The sequence below is a fragment of the Corvus moneduloides genome, chromosome 12 (genome assembly GCF_009650955.1).
Source record: "Corvus moneduloides isolate bCorMon1 chromosome 12, bCorMon1.pri, whole genome shotgun sequence".
In the NCBI taxonomy this organism is placed as follows: Eukaryota; Metazoa; Chordata; class Aves; order Passeriformes; family Corvidae; genus Corvus; species Corvus moneduloides.
The window spans coordinates 4379821-4400655 of NC_045487.1; the positions used below are offsets into that span (position 1 = coordinate 4379821).

The 20835-nt window shown below is 42.0% G+C and overlaps 2 protein-coding genes across 2 annotated transcripts; one reads left to right on the forward strand and one right to left on the reverse strand.

Annotated features, from left to right (window-relative positions):
* Positions 1 to 2825: 2825 nt before the first annotated feature.
* Positions 2826 to 10737, forward strand: MPHOSPH6 (M-phase phosphoprotein 6). The gene is made up of 5 exons (XM_032121891.1): positions 2826 to 2966; positions 6490 to 6602; positions 8151 to 8241; positions 9244 to 9341; positions 9785 to 10737. The coding sequence occupies exons 1-5, from the start codon at positions 2916 to 2918 to the stop codon at positions 9942 to 9944; spliced, it is 513 nt and encodes a 170-aa protein (XP_031977782.1). The 5' UTR covers positions 2826 to 2915; the 3' UTR covers positions 9945 to 10737.
* Positions 10738 to 15613: 4876 nt separating this feature from the next.
* NAT1 (N-acetyltransferase 1) lies at positions 15614 to 20156 on the reverse strand. Its single transcript, XM_032121890.1, has 2 exons — positions 19181 to 20156; positions 15614 to 17223 (listed from the first exon to the last, which is right to left on the reverse strand). The coding sequence occupies exon 2, from the start codon at positions 17216 to 17218 to the stop codon at positions 16346 to 16348; it is 873 nt and encodes a 290-aa protein (XP_031977781.1). The 5' UTR covers positions 17219 to 17223; positions 19181 to 20156; the 3' UTR covers positions 15614 to 16345.
* Positions 20157 to 20835: the final 679 nt, after the last annotated feature.

Here is a 20835-nt window from a genome sequence, read left to right on the forward strand (position 1 = left end):
CACAGTAGAGGAGTTTGACACAAATTAATGACTCGCCTGTCATACTAGAAGAATTTTGATATTTGCAAGAGAGGAAAAAGGCTTCAGGTATTCTGAGAGCTGTAAAAAGCTGCTTTGGAATTCAAAGACAGCTCAGAAGAAATCAAATCAACTGATAGGTTGCTGTAAGGTTAGAGATACCCATTTTTGCACTAAAATCACACTACTATGAGAATATGAATAAATAAAAGGTTATGGGAAAAGGAAGCCACAGGTTCCCTCAAATTAGATCCCATTGGCATGAAGTTACTTCACAGCTGCCACGTGTTGCTCCAAGAGAGATTACTCCTTCAATATTGTTAACGACAACTTTGATTTGACTTCTGTAATTACTAGATGGAGAAAGGACCACATTTCCCTTTGTACAATCTTTGATGAGATGGAGCTCCTTTCCCCCGAGTTATTTCCCTGAGTATTTTTGTTTTGAAAAAGAAATGGATTTCCAGGTTGAAAATGGAGCTGCTGTGCAGCAGTCAGAGCTGTGGGAGAGGCGTCTAATTGTCACTTACAATGACCCTCGATTCTTCTCTAAACATAGAGAGATTCTTTTTCTCTCCTAACGCTCTTCACCCTCGCTCCACTTCAAAAGCAGCCGTATTTACAGGGCTGGATTATTCTCTGAGTTGCCTCCACCACCAGTAAATCATAAAAATTTCTCCTACAATCAATGGAGTGTCTTCACATTTACCAGACAGTATAATTTGGTCCACAAGGCAGCTGATTGTTATCTATAACCTCCCCATCCAATTCAAGTGATGGGAGATGTAACCCAAAAATTTCCTTCGGATTTTTTTACTGCCAAAATAGATCACATTCTGTGGCAGCCTTTTTACAATCTCCACTTCTCTAAATAAACATCACAGAACCTATACTGCTTTTACTGCAAAATGCTTCTCCCTGCCTGTATCGAGGCTGGTTTTTAGCTGATGTGCCAACAAACAGTGGCAGCAACTCTGTGCAAGCCCAGGGTGCAGCACCAAGACACGGGGTGCAGTGGGGACCAGGGAGCACCAGGAATAATCTTCATAGTTAGATAAGGTGGAAACCCCCTGCACTCTCCCCATCCCAGTTAGACACTGCACAGTGATGTAAATTTTAGCTCTCGAAGAGTTGGGGGTACGGTGCTCCTTCCCATCAAAGGTATAGGGCAGCTGTTATGTGCGATACCCAAACCCCCAACAGGCTATAAGCAGAGTCTGCTGTGGAATTGTTGAGCTGGGACATTCTGCAGGGTGGAGGGACAGAAACAGCTCTTGCAAAGGCCATCAAGCAAAGCCGAGCACTACCACAGCTCAGTGGCTGCAGAAGTGCTGAGGAGAGCGCAGTATTTAGAAGAAATCATTCGAAGTACATTCCTGGACTGTAAATGAACTGAAACTGCTCAGAAAAGCCCTGACATTGAAGGTCATGCAATTAAACGCAGGGTTCTGATTTGCAATGATCAACAAAAAGTAAATGCATTATTAAAATGCATGGCAAATAGAACATAACACCAAAAATGGACAGATTCTGGCTGTACTATGCCATTATCTTAATTAACAGCTTTCTCCTATTGATTTGTTCACTAAGATTCAAACATATTCATTCTTTGATGAACATTTGTATTCAGAAAATGGCAAATTTCTTCCCAGCCTTCTTTTGTTGGGAAGGGATGATAGCTGTTCATGAGAAAAGGAAAGGAGAAGGAGCTAAACAGCATAGCTCCCACACTCACAATGCAACTTTCTCACTGGGGCCTTGAACTTCAGAGCGGCTTCAACTCATTTACAGAGCCTGGGAATGAAGGTGCCTTCCCTATATGAAAATTAAATATTTTCATGCAGTGTTATGACTTCTCCTTGAAGCATTTGTGGCTCCATGTTTCATTGGCATTTGTGGTCATTTTAGTCCACTGAGCTTAAATGTGTAATAAGGATGCCTGGATGTGGATAATTCTTCCTCCTTTCCCACTGCAATCAGGTTTTGTCCTTCATTATACCTTTCTCTGGAGTCTATTAGAGCATAAATCTTTAGAGAGTTCTTCAAGCTTTGACCTACATCTTGCAAATACGGGAACTTTTCTCCCTAAATTGTCTTTTGAAGCACACCAGTTCATTAAAGTTTTGAACACTGAACCCTCACTCTTATTGCTTTATCACGCAGTTTATGTGCCAAATGTCAAAACAGGCATCAGAAATCTGATTTATGAGGATATATAGAGAAATTGTGGTACACGCTTGTGACTGGGAGTCAGCTGGCAATTCCCTATCAGGATTTCCTCCTCAGCTCCCAGTGCCCAGCATGGCAGTCCAACAACAGCGCTGCCAACACTGAATTCACAAATCACGATTCAAGACTAACAAAGTTTTGAGGCTTTTTATAATATCTTTGAATTGCTTTCCAGTTTTAATCACATTTGACCATTTTGTGATTTTTTTTTTTTTGCCAGTAAGTCTGTGCTGATTGTAAAAAAATAAAAGTTTAACAAGCCAAGCAGTCTCCAAATGCCAATGTGAGATGCATTTTATACTTTTTGAAGAATCAGAAAATTATGGATGAAGCTGTAAGCCAGCAGCACTAAACAACACACCAGCATGGGTAAAGCATGTCACGCTCCCCTACAGATTTACCATTTTATACCACGGCGGATTTATGTCCTGCTCACACGCCCGATCTCCCTCAGGCCGCACAACCGTAGTTATTTTAATCGCTGGTTTTGCATCACTGGTGCATCCCCCGGGCCCGGCGGCTCCCGCGGGCGTGGGCAGGGTGCTGTGCCCGAGGCCGCCCCCGGCCGGAGGGTGGAGCCGCGCCGCCGCCTCCCCCCGCTCCTCCCGCGGCGTGCGCGGCTTCGGCGCTACGCGAGCGCGGGGATCCGCCGCGGCCTGCGGGCCGCCATGGCCGGGGAGGTGAAAACCAAGCTGTCCAAGAACCTGCTGCGCATGAAGGTGAGGGGGGAGGAGGGGAGAGGGTGTCTGAGGCCTGCGGGGGGGGCTGAAAGCGGCGGCCCCCAGGGCCGGGCCGGCACCGGTGGCGAGCGGGGTCCCGTGCTCTGAGCCGGGGCCGGGGTGGGTGTCCCCGGCCACACGCGGCCGTCCCGGAGCCCTTGGTGTGGGGCATTCCCGTGCCCATCGCCGGCCACGCGGCGCCAGCCTGGGCTCACGGGCGGCAGTCGGTGTGCCCTGGATTTCATCGCCCACACTAAATACAGATATGTTTATCCATGGTCAGCTCCCCGGCCCTCTCGGGCTTGCTGGGCTGCTTCCCCGGCAGGACATCGCTGCTGCCGACACCGATCTGCTTAAACTCCTCGAGAGGTGTCGGAGGTTACAAACTGCAAGGTTTGGTGCAAGAGAGCAACTTCGTGATTCCAGCAAAGGCTGGCCTCAAGAGCCAGCTCCAGCGCACCTTACGGGAGTGCCTTCGTTGCACCTCGCTCCTCTGCAGCTGGGTTGCCTATTGCGAATTTAAATAAAGAGATTTCCCACCACCAGCACATTGAAATGAAAATATCGATGCTGCTTGCTTTACTTGGGGGTGGAGCTTTTAGTATTGAGGAGGAAAAAACGTTTAGGTTTTGGTGTGTCTGTTTTTACTCCTGTTTACATTACTGGCTAAGGAAATCCCAGCCTGCATGGGGAGTATTAACCACCTTTCCCAACTCATAAATGCCAGGGATCTTAGTAACATCGCCATGTGCCTGTTACTCTTGGAGTTGTGAATCTAGTGTCACCAGTCTGAAATTAGTCTCTGCTCACTGGCTAATGGATTCTGCTTCACACCTTGTACTACAATTCCTAATTCAGTAGAGTACGTTCTCCTCTGATTGATGGTCCTTTATTGCTGGAAAACAACCAGGAAAAGTTGAGTTCCCTTTCTTTCTTTTTAATGTTAATATTCAATTTTTTAAACTGAACATGATGGGGCCTTTGTGGCTTCTTGCTTGTGGTGTTTTATTTAGCTATTTTTTCCCCCTTGTATTTATATGGGGCTATATTTCATATTCTGGCTGAAAAGAGTTACCTGACTTCAGTTCAATTTTTCACATAAAGTGCACTCTGCTACAGTTGGATGATGGAATATTTACCCTAATTAACAGATGCTGCTAAATCTAAAACTTGTTCACAGAAGGAACAAAATACATCTTGCCTCACTCTCAAAAGGGAATAGGTGTTGAGCTGAGTCAGCCAGCAATGTGTGACACAGTCAGACTCCCATAACCTGGATGGCAGCATCATTATTTTTCCTTATTTTTATATAATACACTTTTAAAATGAAATTTCTATTTCTGTTGTTTGCCAGTTTACTAACCCCCTGGAGATTTCAAAAGCAGGTTTTTAGAGTGTTTTTCTGCAGAAGGCCATGGAGAACCAGGCAGGTGGATATGCTGCCATGACATTTGCAGGTTCACAGTCCAGGCAGTAATAACCAGCTTTGAAGAGATCAGTAGGTTTTGAAAAGGTCATACACAGATCTTGCATTGAGCACTTTGTTTCTGCAGATCTTCCTGTTTACAAATGTTTTAATTAAGCCTTTAGCAGCTGCCTCTGCAGGTAGTGATGCAATGTATTACCAGAATTCAGCAGATGGGTGAGGTGGCACCCACAGGTGACGGGTGGTTGGTGGTGTTGGAAGGACCATTTGCACTAAATACTGGGCCACATGGAAAAAAACTTTTAGATCTGGCACCATTTGATCCAGGTCCCATCGCTTGGGGAAACTCACCCAAACAACCCCTCAGTTACTGACTTACATATATTCTGTGTCTACCACAGTGGGTATATTTTTAATTCATCAGTGTGTGTTTACATTTGAGATAAACCTGATCACATAATTTTTATCTAGGTTTTTCCTGTAGTAATCTTTAGGAACATAATCTTTAAAATGGAGTGTGAAATGATTATTTAATTGGGTTCTTGTAGCAGAATTTCTTGTGTCGAGATTTCTGACTGGCTAACCAATTTCCTTGAGCAATATGTTTTTCCACATGATAGATTCACTTATTTTCCTCAAGAAGATACTGTAATTTTAATTGGAAAGCTTTGACGTATTTTGAATCGACTCAGAAAACAGAAGTCAATTTTTCTTTCATTAAAGATGTTGTACAGTGGATGCAAATAGAAATGGAAATGGAAAATGAGACATTAGCTCTGTTGGCTTGTACTTCTGAGTTTGGTTTCATTGGGCATTTTGTAAAGACTGAAAAGGTGTGGGTTGTATATAATACATACATTACACATCTATATTACCTGTCTGTTGCTACAGGACTGAGTGTGAACTGTACTGCTAGACTTGCCTCTGTCTGGGAGTTAGGTTGGTATAAATGCAGACCTCTGACAGATACATTTACTCAAACACTTTCTATAGATCCTAAGGAAGGTTCCAACTTCTAGGGGGCTGGGACTATACAGATTATTACTATAAAACTGTGAAGCATTCTGGTTTTTTCCAGCACGTTTCATTGACATTGTTGAGACTTAATTGTCACTCAGTTCAGGCACCTGACTTGAGACAAATGGAAATTAAAGTGCTGTTTCACAGGCCTCAGGTCTGGGGTTCTGTGCTCTCAGCAGTTTTTTATAGGCCCTGACAGATGTCTTTTTCTACTCCCAGCTGTTGAGAGGTTACTGTTCCTACCTTCCTGTTCCCATCCTCTGACAGAGGTTATCATCAAGGAAGCAAATGACAGGAGTGCCCTTGTATGAGGAAAAAATAGCAATCTTGCCCTAAGCTTCATTATTGGTCTTGGCTGTTTTGGCAGACTGTTCCTGCAGTGAGTTAACAGGTGCTTAAATACACTCCTGGACCGGTCCTTTGGTGGGTCAGTGAGAACTGAAGAGCTGAGAACATCTTCTTTAGCACAGCAGGAGACAGAAGACTTTTCCTCATAGTCTAGTTTCAAAGTCTGACGTTTTCCACTTCCAAAGGCAGGTTGCACCTTCAGAGCTACAAACGCAATCCAGTTCATTAAATCTGAGAAACGAAGAGGATGGCTGAAAGTATAGATGGTTCAAAAAATGGTCAGCCTGGTATGACCTATCTCCAGCTCTGAGCTCCAGTGCTGTTTGTATGGGTGGACTTGGTTGCTGATGTGCAGCAATAACTTCAACACCATTACCTTCTCTCTGGCCTTTGCTGAAACATTAGAAAAACCTTAGCAAAGTTAGGGAATTGTGAGAGCTCCAATCCATCAAAACTAGCCAGAAGAGGTCTGTTTCTCTATATGTAAGTACAGATGTGACTGACTGTTGACTTTCAGTAGATAGCTGTGATCAGCAGCTGTTTCAGTTTTCCATTGTCTGTTTGCCCAAACTTTGACCAAGCTCAGAGAAAAGAATCACAAAAAGTATGTACTTTTTGTCAGCTGCTGAACATTATGTAATGCATAATTGCCATCATGTAATTATTGCATGTTCAGAAGATACTCATGATGCAGAAACTGAAGCTGTGTGTTTGTGTCTTTCTTTGTAGTTCATGCAAAGGGGTTTGGATTCACAAACTAAAAAACAGCTAGAAGAAGAAGAAAAGAAGATAATTAGTGAAGAACACTGGTATCTTGATGTACCAGATCTAAAGGAAAAAGAGTAAGCTTGTAATTTTTTGTACTTCTTATCATCACTGGATTGTTTTGAAATGGAAATAGCAGATTCATATTTTTTCCTATAAGTATTATAAATAACCAGTTAACAGAAGCAAAAATAGTGACAGATTGGCATTACAACTTTTTTTATTACTTATTTTTAGGGCTGTTCTTGAGGTTGCCTAGTGTAGTTTGACCTACTTTCAGTTCTTGTGTGTATTGTTTTCTTCCACTCACACATTCTTCTAGATGCACGTAATTCGTTTCTTTCAGTCAGGGTCCAATTCATTCATTGATGCTTTTTCCCTTCATTTGAAAAAAAGTTTGAAACCTTGTGTTAGTAAATTCAGCTCCAGTCACATGCTTAAGTTGATTCAGGACAGTTCTGTCCTCTTGTGTCCAGCTCACTGCAAAACCTGGTTTTGAAATAGGAGAGATAATGGCAAAAATAAAGGAAGGCTTAGCTAATAAGGAAAAAAGTGTCCTGCTCTTTAGAAAGTTGCTTTAAATAGCAGGAGAACTGCTTTTGAAATTGCTTGGGTTTCATCCTTTCAAAAGTGGAAAAAAGTTCCACTGAGAGAGAACATACATAGTTTTGAAAAAGCTGGGACCCAAGGAATTAACTGTAGTTGAATAAAGCCATTGATAAACTCTTTTCCATTACTCTTGATGGATATGACAAAAAGGTATTTGAGTTTCAGTTGTAGGAAGGAATGTTCAAGCTGGACATTGGGAGAATTTTTGTAACAAAAAGGCAATTGAATCTCTGGAGTGGATTGTCTGAGGAGACACTGGATTCTTCATCATGGGAAGTCTTTTGAGGACAGGTTAGCTGGACCTCTGCTATTCATGGCACATGTGTGCCTTGAGGCAGGACAATGAGCTTAATCTCTTAATCTTAAATTCTGTGATCATGAGAGTTTGTTTTACATGGGAGATGAAGAGGATGAGGGAACAGATACATGTGTGTGAGGAAAAGGATGGAACAATCCACGGAAGTACTTTTATCTGACACGTGTATTATGAATGCCTCAGGGTCATGTTTCTTTTCTCACTCCATGCTCATTAAAAGAGGACAAAAAAGGAGGGAGAAGGAGAAGTCTGTCTCTGCTGAACAAAGAATGACACAGTGTTTTATATCCTGACAGACTCAACTAATGCCAGGGCTAACAGCACAATGAAAAATTAATTAGAAGCTTTTGCTGGTATAGTAGTGCCACCTGGGGAGTGATATTATGTGGTATTTTTATTCTGGCAAAAGTACTCGTGTAGGTGGAATCATATCAGCAAAGAGTGCTTTTTGTTAGGAGAGTTAATTTTGCTTGTGGAACTAGCTCAGCTTTACTGGCAAAAAGTATTCCTTTGCACTCTAAGCTCCTTGTACTGAAAGATTTATCAGAGCAATTAAGCAGAAAGTAGTTGACGGTTTAAAGTACGTGTGGCTTTGTTTATTTGTGTGGGGGGAAGGTAGCAAATCCTTTTTGCATTTATTTAATTTGATTATTTTAAAGTGCAGTGTTTGACAAAATGCTGGGTTTGGGATTTCATGCAGGAGCTGTATAATAGAAGAGAGAAGCTTTCTGCGATGTGAGGATCTCGTTTATGGCAGAATGTCCTTCAAAGGATTCAATCCAGAAATTGAGGTACCATTTCAATGTCCTGGTTTGAGGTGCTCTCACATTAGGATTGAAGCCCTTGGGGATGGGGATTTGAGTGTTCACACTGCATCCTTACTGGCCTTTGCAGCACCTTCCATAAATCCTCCTATGTACGGGAACTCCATCATTCAACCCAAAATGCTGATCAGTGCAGCATCTGGTAAATAGAATCTTTTTACTTGCCTGTATTGATGGTCAGTAATTGCATGACTCCTGCAGATTTTCTCTCCCTGAAGTGAGGAAGCCATCCCACATGCTGCTCACCAAGACAAAAGCTCACTTTTCCTCCTGACATTTAATGCAGAGTCCAATCTACAAACATTAAACCCTATTTATTCAACACTTACTTGTGTAGGTAAGGGCTTAGAGTTCCAAAGTAAAAATGCTGGGCAAGAGAGTCTTTAATTTCTTTCTGGCATGATTCATGTTGATGGAAGTACACAGGGACAGTAATAAAAATGTTACCACTGAACTGAAGCAGGAGGATGAAGGTGTAAAGACTAAGAGCTTTGCAGAAGGCATGCAAGGTGATTTACTAGGGGATTCTTTAGATTTTTTGAACTTGCTGTCCCTGTGACTCAGCATATGATTGCTTCATGGCTTTTACTGTAAATCCTTGAAGATATTCTTCCTTCTTAACAAAACCATTTCAAGGTCTATGTGCTAGCATCACAGTGAAAAATTAATTATGATCTAACTCTCTGGTCTCCTGGAGATGTTTGGAGTGCCCTTTAGGATGTTTGAGTAGTACAATACACTGAAAACACTATTCTCTCTGTTGCCTCTTTTCCCAAAGGCAAACTCTAAACTCAGCTTAGCAACAGACTGTTGCCTTTTCTTCATGAGTTTTCATAACAATAGCGTAACCAGGAACAGCAAATAACTATTAAATTTAATTCTTACCTTTTATTCTCTTCTAGTGAATTTCAGCACAGTTGCCATTGTGTCATGGTTACATGTTTGAGCTATTTCTTACTTCATTTTCAGAAGTTAATGGTCCAAATGAACTCTAAGTGCAAGGAAGAAGAAATTGAAGAGGATGATAAAATGGAGGCTGATGTGTCAGATGAAGAAATGGCCAGAAGGTAAGTTACATTTTATGACATAATCAGTACTGGCTACGAATATGGTATGTTACTGTATTATGTGTGTGGGGAAATAAAACCCAAAAAGGAAACAAACAAAATAAAACAACAAAAGCCCACAGCAGATATGGTACTGTCTCAGATTGATTTTCCAGGAATGCTGGTGTATATTCACTGGAATCTCCATTACTTTTGAGGGTAAAATAACTTGTAGGGGTTTTCTGCCCTTTGATATCCAGGTATTCCATGCTAATTCCCTCCTTGTTACCAGTTGCTGACACACTGAAACTATCAGAGTGAATAATAATGTAATAACTCATGTAGTACTTGTGCTTCTCCAAGCTTTTAATGACCACCACTTAAACTGCTAATTAGGTTTAGGATACGTGCCACGATTTTTCCTCTTGATTTTAGTAAAAGAAATTTTTTTATTCTCTCTACAGATATGAAACATTAGTAGGAACAATAGGGAAGAAATTTTTGAGAAAAAGGGACCAACGTGTACTCAAGGATGATGATGAAGAGGATGAAGTTGAAGAGGGGAATAGTAACACAAGATCTACTAAAAGAGCTAAAAAAATGTTCTTAAAACCTCAGGATTAATGTCAACTGCACAAGTGGAGCTTGTTACCTAATGCCTACCAAACAGAGTCCCAAGAACTGGAGATTGTTTGGAGTTTATGCTATTTAATGCCAAGGGTGGATTTGTGAATCTGTTCTATTCTCATTGAAATTTCTACCATCCGCAGGACAGACATTTTTCAAAGTGGGTGTGTATACAATGGATGTTGTACATCCTTTCCTCTCTGTGCAGCTTTTCATGAGTGGGGCATTCATCCCATCGGTCTCTTTAAATGTTGTGCATAGTTAAATTGATGTTGCATGCAATCAAAAGCAACGCTATTTACACTTTAGGATAACATCTGAAAGAAGTATTTGGAGCAAAGATGAGCTGTGTCCAATTCAGTAAGGCAGTTCAGCTTTCACCGCTTGCTTTTATTACGAAAATGAAACCTGCGCTCTCTTCAAATTGAAAAAAGTCAGCAGAAACATGCTTGGTTTGTGGGCTTTTTTACTGTGCTAAAAATAAGATGGGAGAAGAACAGAGAGATAAAATCCACTTTATGGAATTTTATTTTTTATGAAGTTTATTTAAAAATAGAGGATTTTGTAGTGAAACTTTTTTTTATACAGCAAGCCAAATACTGGGTGACGTTTACAGTTTGAGCAGATTGTGAGTCTTAGTTTCTGCCTTCTGAAAGAAGTTTGCTAATTTTGCCTCTTTTTCAGCAAAAAACCCCAATCTTATAATTATGTAAGTCTGTCATAAAAGCATAATAACAGTTTCAGAAACATAATTGAAAGCTGAATAAAAACTGTGGGCTTTTGTCATTAATGATTGTGGATTAGCTTATTTAATGTAAGAAAATTATGCTTAACACAGGCTGATACAAGGAGTGATCCTGTTTTGTGCTGGCCACAGATGTCCCCCGACATTAGCTGAGTGCACTGATTTATTTAGCATGTGATGAAGCAATCTGAAGTTGTGCTAGGATGGAAACACCATTCTGTTTAGTCTGCTGGTGCTCCTGGGTCTGTTAAAACATGTCAGTTTGGTCTTGTCTAAAATCATAGCAGTTCTCTGTGTACAGCCTTTCAACAAGAACTATTGCTATGCCTGCATTTCCTCAGGATGTCCAAGTTACTCATCCTCAATGCTGGCTCTCTGGAGAAAGAGGAATTTGTTAATTGAAGCAAGGAGTGGCCATTCTGCCATGGGCACGAGGCTTTTCTTCGGTCTTTTTTTAACAGCTCAGTGAAGCAAGACATGAAACTCAATTATTTAAAGAAGGACACACTGTGTCTGCTGTATTTTGCATGTGATATATGAACTATAATCCAACTATAATCCATATATCAGGAGCACCTAATTAGATATTCAAGATGAATCACACATGGAAAGAGAAATATACTTTTAACCTAGTAAGGGTACTTTGTGCAGGTGGAAAGGCTGTGATTCATGATCTGAGATAGTTTTTCAGAGCTAATTAAATGCTACTGGTTCAATTACTTAAAACCTGATCATATATTACTGCTAGCTGAAAAAAAGTTAATGATGGCAAGACATTTTTCTTCCCATGGAAGATGTGACCTGAGCTAAGAAATGATTTATTGTTGGTCGTCACAAGAAAAACTTGGAATATATCCCATTATTCTTGCTTATTAGTAGGAAAATGATTCCTCTCTCTCTGAACACATTTCTTGAAGGGAGAGTGAATTTCTGCATAGCTGTGCTGAATAGTTGAGGGGTAAAGTGTGTTCTGGTGAACCACCAGCAACCAGGAGGTGTCACTGCAAGTGCGTGTCCTGAGAGACCGTGGATTGGGGAAGTTTCCAGTGCTGCCATGTAAACAAGCTTTGGGGTTATTTTGGTAACAACAGTGGCTCAAATGAATTCCATGTGGAGTCTTCCTTTGTCAGGGTTCTGCAGAGAACTCTCCTGTGTTGCAGGGTTCTGCTCAGTCCAATGGGGGGTAATTCTCATCAGTTAAAGGGCGTTCTACCTCCTTAATTTCATGTCACTTCTGGAGGGATAGCTGGACATGTGAGTGGCGTGGTGCATGGATAAGCACAGGAGAAGCTGAAGAGCTTCCTAGAAAATCCATGATTCTGGAGCTGGGACAGAGGAAGGGTTAATTCTGTTTCCTAAGCATGCCCAACACCAACTGTGAAGAAAAGGTAGACGTCAGTTTATTGTCTTTAAATCTGGGGGCTTTGCTGTTCACATTCAGCTGGCTCGGTGCTACAGTAAGACCAGCTACTTATTTTTAGCACAATCTTTTATTCATGGAGAGTTTGCAAAATGTGCCCTTAAAAGCACCATGCATAGTGTGTTATTGTGAGCAAGACAAAAGCAAAGCCCAGCCCTGTGTGACTTTTTAAATGTACTTTAAGTACAGAGTTACAAGCAGACATGGTGGGACCTTCTGAAATACCTGTCTGCATTTCCAATGGTATAAATACATGTATATATGTATGGATTTAAGTCTGACTCGAGCTTCCTACCTGAGGTAGAAACATTCTGCTGTATAAAATCTGTGCTTGAACTTCTCTTGACAGAGATGTAAGTGTAGCAGTGAAATATTCATAATGCAAGCCTCCATTAATTCAGGCTTTCTTGGCTCTGACACAGACTCCAGTGCATTTTATGTGCAAGTTCCTAAGCTGTAGGACTTTCCCACATGGTGATGTTTCTAAATGAAAAGTGTTTCTTTGAAGACAGAAGCAAGTTGGGTAAGTAGTGTTTTTATTACAGAAAATGGTTACCTGCAAAATGGAACTGGTAGAGTGTTACCAGGCACCAGAAGTGTTTGTGCCTGTGACCCTGAGGTGCCCAAAGGGTGGTTCTAGGTGGTGCTCACTACCAGCTTGCGTGTGTCTGTCCCTTGTCATGTGAAGTTTGGTCCCTCCCTTTGGCAGGCTGGTGGTGCATATTTTGTAATAACTGCTGGGGTTGAAAACATGGAAGTACTGAACAACTTCATCTTTCTTGCTGATGTTTCTCTTCTGTTTCTATTCTGCTTAGTATTGGATCTTAAAAGGTCCTGGACCAGAGTCCAACTGAAGTGAGCCATCCAGTGTGAATTTAGTAATGCTTGAGCTGATTAAACTTTGGTTCTTGGGGAGGGGCAGGATGTTCAGTGGTGCCGTGGAGTTTGAACCGTGTTTCTTGTGCTCTGTGTCTTGTTCTCTAAAGAGACACTCCATTATGCAATGCTACAACCACAGGTGGCTGTCGCTGCCATTGGGCATTGCCTGTGTGTGCAACGGGGAGCTGGGCTGGGATTCTGGGACTTCATCCAGCATTCAGACTTTAAAAGAAATTGTCTTGTCTTTCTCTTAATTGGAATACCATACTTTTAAATTGTATTTGGAATTAGATGAGGCTGGAGGCAGAGGGGGGTGGTTTCTAAGCATTTGTTTTGCTTCATTTGAACAACAGTCCAGAACTAAAACTGCAAAATCGCTTAGGCTCTCATTAAACCTTTCTCAGAGAGTGCTAATAAACCATGGTGGTAGGGAAGGATGTCAGACATCCCACAGTTCCCTTCCACATGTGAATTCAAGTTTCTGTGAGAGCTGGTGCTTTTTAAGGGCTTGGTTGTTTGTTTTCTTTTCAGGCTGGGAGAACATCACCTTCTACAATACTGCCTTGCTAATGGAACCTCAGCATGAGGCCTCAGGGTTTGTTTGGTTTTGTTCGGTTTTACACCATTCTCATCTCAAACCTAAGAGGTATTTTGGGCCTGGCATTCACACCTCAATAACCTGCTTTCATCAGCTTTTGGGGAGCTTTAGTTAAACTGTGAAACTGTTCCTTAGCTGTACATGTTGATGTTTCTTTGTGTGGTTTCATGTTGCACAGTGAGGACCTGCTTATAATTGTCGCAGCAAGATGAAAAATCCCTCTTAGAGAATGGTTATTAACAGATAGGAGTCAGGGGGATGGTTGGAGCCTCAGTCACCAGCAACTCTGTAGATCTTTGGTAAGAACCAAACAATAGAAGGGGTTGCTGGGTGAGTCCTATCACTGCAGGCCCAGTTAAATGCTGATAGGAGGCCATGACTGCCCGAGAAACCCTTACATATAAAAATCCAAGCAATTATCTGGGAGCAACAGTAGGAACACCTCTAGGGAAGTTGGGAGGCAAGACAACGAAACAACTGTGATTGATGGCACAGAGAAAAGTGGTTTGGTGAACTGCGTGAATGCACATGGGAATCCCATCGGATAGAATGGAGGTGGTGAGTGTCGTGAAGCTTGTAATGTTCCCTGAGGTCTTGGGGAACACCTTGTCATGATCAATCATTTACAAAGGGGTAAAAACCCTTAATGGAACATTTAATGTGAGGGAATAACCTGAACACAAATTACTGAACAAATTCGGTAATTCCATTATTAATAGTAAAGCTGTGTTCTGGCCTCAGTAAGATCTTTCAGTGTCCCCTCTCACCTCTTGCTTGGTTCTCAGTTCCTCATCCCTGTGCAAGTATCTGTGCACCCAGGCCATGAGCTGCCACCACGGCCAGTCACACAAGGAGCTGGCACACACCACAACCAGCCCAGAGCTGCTGGCTGCCAAGCCCAGCAGAGATGACTCCTGGGCCTCCCCTTCAGTGATCATCTTCCTCAGCCTACAACCTCTTCACCCAGGTACCTGTAGGAACTCACCATCTCCAACACCAGTGCTGTATTTGTTCAATATTGGCCTGTTTAGTTCAAGAAGTGACAGGTAACAGATTCCAAAGAACAGGTAACAAGTGACTGGACAACAGGAAATCCCTCCAGTTATGCCAGGGATGGTTTTGATTAGATACTAGGAAAATTTTTTTCACAGGGTTGTAAAGGACTGGAAGACGGCCAAGGGTAGTGGTGGAGTCGCCATCCTGGAAGTGGCACTTGGGGACAGAGTTTAATGGTGAACATGGTGGTGGTGCTGGGTTCATTGTTGAAAACCATGATCTTAAAGGGCCTTCCAACCTCAGTGATCCTGTGATCCTAAGAAGTTTGAGGTGGGAAGGGTTGGCCAGCAGATCAGTGGTATGACTGACCAGCCGTCACTTTGGGGATGGTGTGTGCAGGAGTCAGTGCAGCTGGGGGCAGCTGTACCTAAAACACCTTGTAATGTCTTTATTTTCCTTTTATTTATTTTTAGGTATACACTTACAGCATTTGTGAGATTAATGATCGGATGATGTCTTTGAGCAAAAATACACTATTCAGTGGGAGGAATCAACATTTGACCAATAGTCAGGCTAATTACAAATTGGGGAGAGAGAGTGGTTTTTGGTGTTTCTGCTATTTTTTGATGCATTTAGAGATGCATTTAAGAATGCTTCCCCTGTCTTAGTGGTTTTGTTGGTTGGGCTTTTTGCAGAGAAGTATGGTAGGAAGAACAACATTTTCTGGAAAATGGGGAAAAGTGATTGTGAAATAAAAGAAAAGGTTTCCTTTCGATTTCGCTGGCTCCTTGGGTTGTTTTTTCACTTTGATACGGATGAACAAACACTAATGGCATTAAAGTTCCTGGGCTATGGTATCCATTCAGGACAGTCATGTGGACTCTCATGTTTGCAGGACAGAATTAAGGGTATAGCGGGCTTAGCTTCATATACAAATATAATGCAATGCTAAAAATACAGAATTTCCACCCCTTTTGGGACAAAAGTAAGTCTAAGCCAGCTGTGGCATTTAAGCACCAGTCACATTTTATAGTATGATTGCATCTCAGAAACAAAGCTTAGTAGTTTGCTCCTTAGAGCCCATCAGCCACAATAACACTGCAATATATAGAATTTTCATCACCAGAAGAATAGGTACATACCAAAAATTACTTGGGGCAGTTTACTGCAGTAATGGCCAGAGGGATGCACATGATGATAATTTTCATTTCATACTATGGCTTGTCTAAGGATGATGGTGAAAGAATTATGCCTCCTAATGCTCCTTTCCAAGATGACTATGTTTTACTCATATTAAGGTAGAGGGATGAGATGAGCTGTGAGTGGTTGGATCTTGTGAAAAATGAAGTTTTAAGTGTGTACTTCATTGTCTAAATGCTCACAGATGACTTGTCTCCCTATAATAACCTTAGAAAATGTGTTGGCAGCCTATCACAATTAATAATCCATACTCATGTACTACAGGCAGTCCAAAATTCCCCAGACATATTTCTTACCCAAGCTTATAACCAGATTCAAATCAAATCCTACATTTGTGCCAAAAATTGAACGGCAGTCATCTCGCAGCAAATAATTTTACCTAACTGACTCAAGAGTCTTAAATTCCTGATTTTTCCCAAAGTGAAATTCACTTTAATCTCATGTTAATATATGTATCCTTCAGTCACCTGCAAAAGAATCCCATAACCTTGCAGTGAGGATTGCACAGACAGTGGAAGGTGCTGTACACACGTAGCATTACTGTAGGTTTTCCTGGTCATCTAGATTGTGTAAGATCCTTTAACATTAATGGGGACAAGTTTTCTCTCTAGGGTGATGTTGAATTTCTCTTTGAGGGCTTTTTCCACCTCTTCATCTTCAAGAGTTACAAATTCTACCAGATCCATGTTTTCCTTGTAGTTGTACGTGGTCTCAGTGAGTGTCCACCCAATTAGCGCTCGGAATCCATCGGTGGTCTGGAGGGTGCAGATGGACTTCTTTGTGAAGAGGGAATCTGGAGAGGTCTGGAGGTATGTGCACTGGAAACGGAAATCTTCTACTGTCCGTGGCTCAAGGCTGAACATATAAACTTTCCGGCACTCTTTCTTCTCCAGCAGGTCAGAGTTGGAGAAGCTCTGGTTGGGGATGTATTGTTTCCGTCTCATTTTCTCCAGGTACCAGACACCGTTTATTTCTGTGAAGCGGAAGACGCCGGGAGCCTGGGGCTGGTCTTTCCCTGACACAAGCTCCATCGGCTGCCACATCTGGTAGGACACCCCGAAGCCTCCATCAACGATGTAGGCTGTGCCATCAATGACAACCTTTACCACGAGGTGGGTCATGAGGGTGGCGTAGGCATTCTGGTGGGGGTTGAACACGTACGCCCCCAGGAAGCTGGTGTCATAGCCCAGGCCCTTCAGCACCCAGCCCAGCAGCTGGTTGTTCTCCATGCACCAGCCACCCCGCTTCTTCCGCACGATCTTGTTGTAAACATGCTCCAACTCCAAAGTAATTTTCTCCCCACAGTGGATGCTGAGGTTTTCGAAGGGAACAGCACGGATGTGGTGCTGGAATATATCGGTTAAGGTTTCCAAATCTTGTTTTTCAGTGGAGCCTTTATAGCCAGTTCTTGCAAAATACTCTTCAAGGTTCATCTCACCTGTAAAGGAAGGAATTGTGTTTTGGTTTCTTTACATCAGTGATTTATGATGCTGTGGAAAGCTGCCCTGGCTCTGCCAGCAAAGATTCTTGAATCTACTGAACCTCATCAGAGCAGCTTTTAAAGGAAACAAGTATTCCTATCAAATGGCTCCCTGAGCAAAGACTAGTGCACGTGAAGGTTTGCTTTTGTCTTAGAGTCATCCCTCTGGCAAACAGCTGATGCCATTTCAGTTTCATACGAGGCAGCTGTGAGATGGGGATTTGCTGTACTTGCATTGTAACAGCGGGATGAAGAAGAAATATAAGATCACGCTGGGGAGTGTGTACAAGGGTTCCTGGAAAATGGTCTAAAACCACTGTTCAGTGACAGGATTGTCACTGGGGGAAGCAGTGTCATCTGCCAGTGGGAGGGAGGATAGTCTGAGCCAGGATTCACGTGTTCTTTTCATGAGTCTGCCACTGATGGACATGACAGTAAATGAATTGCTCGTTCAGCACACATTGCTCTTCCACCGCTTACAAAAAGTTAACATGATACTCCTGCATGTTTTGTGAAGTGTCAAGTTTTATTCAGATAATTATAACTGAAAAGACTGACATTTAGAAGAGTCACAGACCACTGAGTCTTGTGTCTGCTCTGAGTGTTGTGGAAACTCCTTTTGGTGTTGGAATAATGGATCTGAATGGAGGTGAGTGGCCTAAAAGACAAAGAGCACATCTCCATTCCCTCCTGTGCCCTGTGTCTCACAGGGTACCCTGAAAATGGACAGGGGCTGCTTTACATCTCTCTAGTCCCAACCTTTCTCAAAACTCACCAATCCTAAAACTCAGCAGTGAACTGCTGAATGTTTACTGCAAACTGGGATTTCTCAGGATGATTCTCAGTGGCAGATTCATGCTGTGCGTATTCACGGTGTAGAGGCAGCTGTTCCAAGAGAATGGAGAGCAGCAGCAAAAACTACACATTACCTCCTACAGAGAGGAATTAACTTTCAGTGATATCTAAGCATTGTTGGAGGATATTCTCAATGTAATATTTGGTAAGTGTAACATAAAAGTTACACTTTTATGCCAAAATATGGCATTTTTTCTTTTGATTTGCAGAATCCGAGTATATCTGATCCTATCACTCTGACTGTGAATGCTAAATAGATCACACAAGCATAAAACTGGTTCTCGAGTTTATATTACTTGTAATTTTTTTCTGCAGCTCCATAATACACTTGATCAGCATTAGATCTGGACTGCAGGAGATGAAAGCTACCGTTGTTTTGAATTGTGAGCAGACCAGATCAAAAGGCAGGTACTGAAAAGGCAGCCCCACAAATGTGGCCATGATTTATGCAGAGAAAAACATCAGCAGAAGAACTTTACAGGTGCAAATGAAGGTGTTCATACAAAAATATTCCTCACCAGGACTATACACAGTATCAGCAATCCTACTGTTAAAAATATGTTATTTGTTTTCCTTTATCCTAATACATCAGCACATGGACTTTCTGGGTTGTACAACCCAGTTTGTAATTTTTTTTAAGTTGTTTTTAAAGAGCTCTAATTTATTCCCTTAAAGCAGAATCTGTTGATTATTAGATTGAGCTTCTGCTTCCTTTGCACTTGAAATACTTTTAAATAAATTTATCTAAAAGCATGACTTCCAACAAGAAGTTGCAGTTCTAAATTTATATCTACTATTGTATCTAAACAAAAGAATCTATCTCATAGTGAAGCTTCTCCTGAAGAGTGAAAGGTAGAAGAATTGAAATTGCATACAACTGTTTTGCCCTCTTTAAGAGCCCCTGTATAGCAGGTGATATTTTAGCTCTATATCAACACATTTTCAAAACATTTTTCCTAGAGAATGTTGCGAATGTTATTGTCCATGACCTTTACCATCATAAAGAAACCAGGTGTTTTGCATCTTTGTTTGGAGGGGTTTTTTAAGAAAACAAACTTACCTCTTAAAAGATCTCTTTTTATTTATTGAGGTATTCCGTTTCTGGATGGTTTATTACAGGGGCAGCAGTCAGTGATGCCAGGAGTGGATACAGATTGTGAGGGTTGTCTTTCTAAGCTCTGCTGGCACTTGCTCCTGAATCTTAAATACCAAAAAAGGGCAAAGTCCACCCAAAATGAATTCACATTTTTGGACTTCACTGATCCGTGAGCAAATTAAACTTTGTTTCTTCTCTATTAGTAGATGTTTATGTCTTCCTCTGGTTAAGACCAGAATGAACTTGTTTTCCGTGTACAATAATTACAGTAGGCTGTTGCAAATGGCGTTGTAACGTTTTAAAATTAATTGTTATTTTGCAAACCAGCACTTCGCGGTGGAAGACGTTCATCTGTGCCCTCGTGGGTACAATGAGGTGCCAGGGTGTTGCAGGATGTGTGTCCTTGTGCTCCATGGATGAACAAATGACCCTTTTTTGCCCACAGAGGATCTTTCTCAATCTGTTCAGCTCCTCAGCTGCAGCAGGAACTTATTGTGGTGCTGCCACACCTAATGAATGCCTTGGCAAATATTTATTTACATTTCTGCTCTAAACTTGGCCTCCTGCATCCTCAAAGCGCTGCAGTGCTGTTTATTTCATTCTCTCCCAGTCAAGCCTGTCTCCCCTTCATTCGATGGAGGTGGAATGTCAGAGGAGGTCTCTTTGGGGAAGGCAAAGAGCACATTACACTGCACCTGGGGAAGCACCTGAGTTTTAGGCACATCAGGTGCCCCGTAGGTCTATGTGGTTGACTAAAACAAGCATCAAACTCTTTTCCTTGGCTGAAGACAGATGATTTTCTGTCGCTCTCGTTCATGGCACATCCTGTACAGTACCACAGGTATCACAAGGTAAAAGGCTTCTGTGTTACGGATATCTGTTACAGTGCAGATACTGCAACACGCATATCAAACAATGAGGCTCGTGGAAAAGAAATATATATGGACTGATTCTTGGTAGATGTTTCAGAGATGTTTATTTCTCCAGCCACATGGCCGGGGCTCTGCCAAGGAACTGAGGCAATCACGGGACCCGAGGGTCCCTGCCTGCACAGGGGAACACAAAACAACCAAAGGGAAATGAGGCTGACCAAGGGCAGGGGAACCCCATGTCTCCCCCCCAGGACCCCACAGCAGGGTGGGGGGAGGGCCCCAACATTTCACCTGTTTATTTTTAACAAAAAGAGATTTAGAACTTAACATTGAAAACAACTGGATAAACATAACAAGAACAGTTTTAAAACAAAACAAGCCACCCTCCTGAGTCTTTAAATGTCCAAACAGATTCTCTGGAACATCTTAAGGTTGACAGAAGGGAGACAGGACTCTCTGGGCATGCTTTGTGGGGAAACTGAGGCAGGAGAGGGTTTAATTTCTTCCCTCCCCCTTTTCATCCCCCCCTCGGCATCGGAGAGGAATTGTAGGGAAAGGGAATTGTATAGGGAAGCCATGGGGTGACAAACGGATTAGGAATAAACTGGGGATGGGGTAAACTTAGGAAAGGGTTCATATTGGGTATAGGGGTAAAAGGGGAAAGTAGGTTGTGGGTAGGGAAGTTGCTGGGATGGATATTGTTTATAATTTTGTGCATAACGGCTGCCTTTGACTGGAATACCTCCA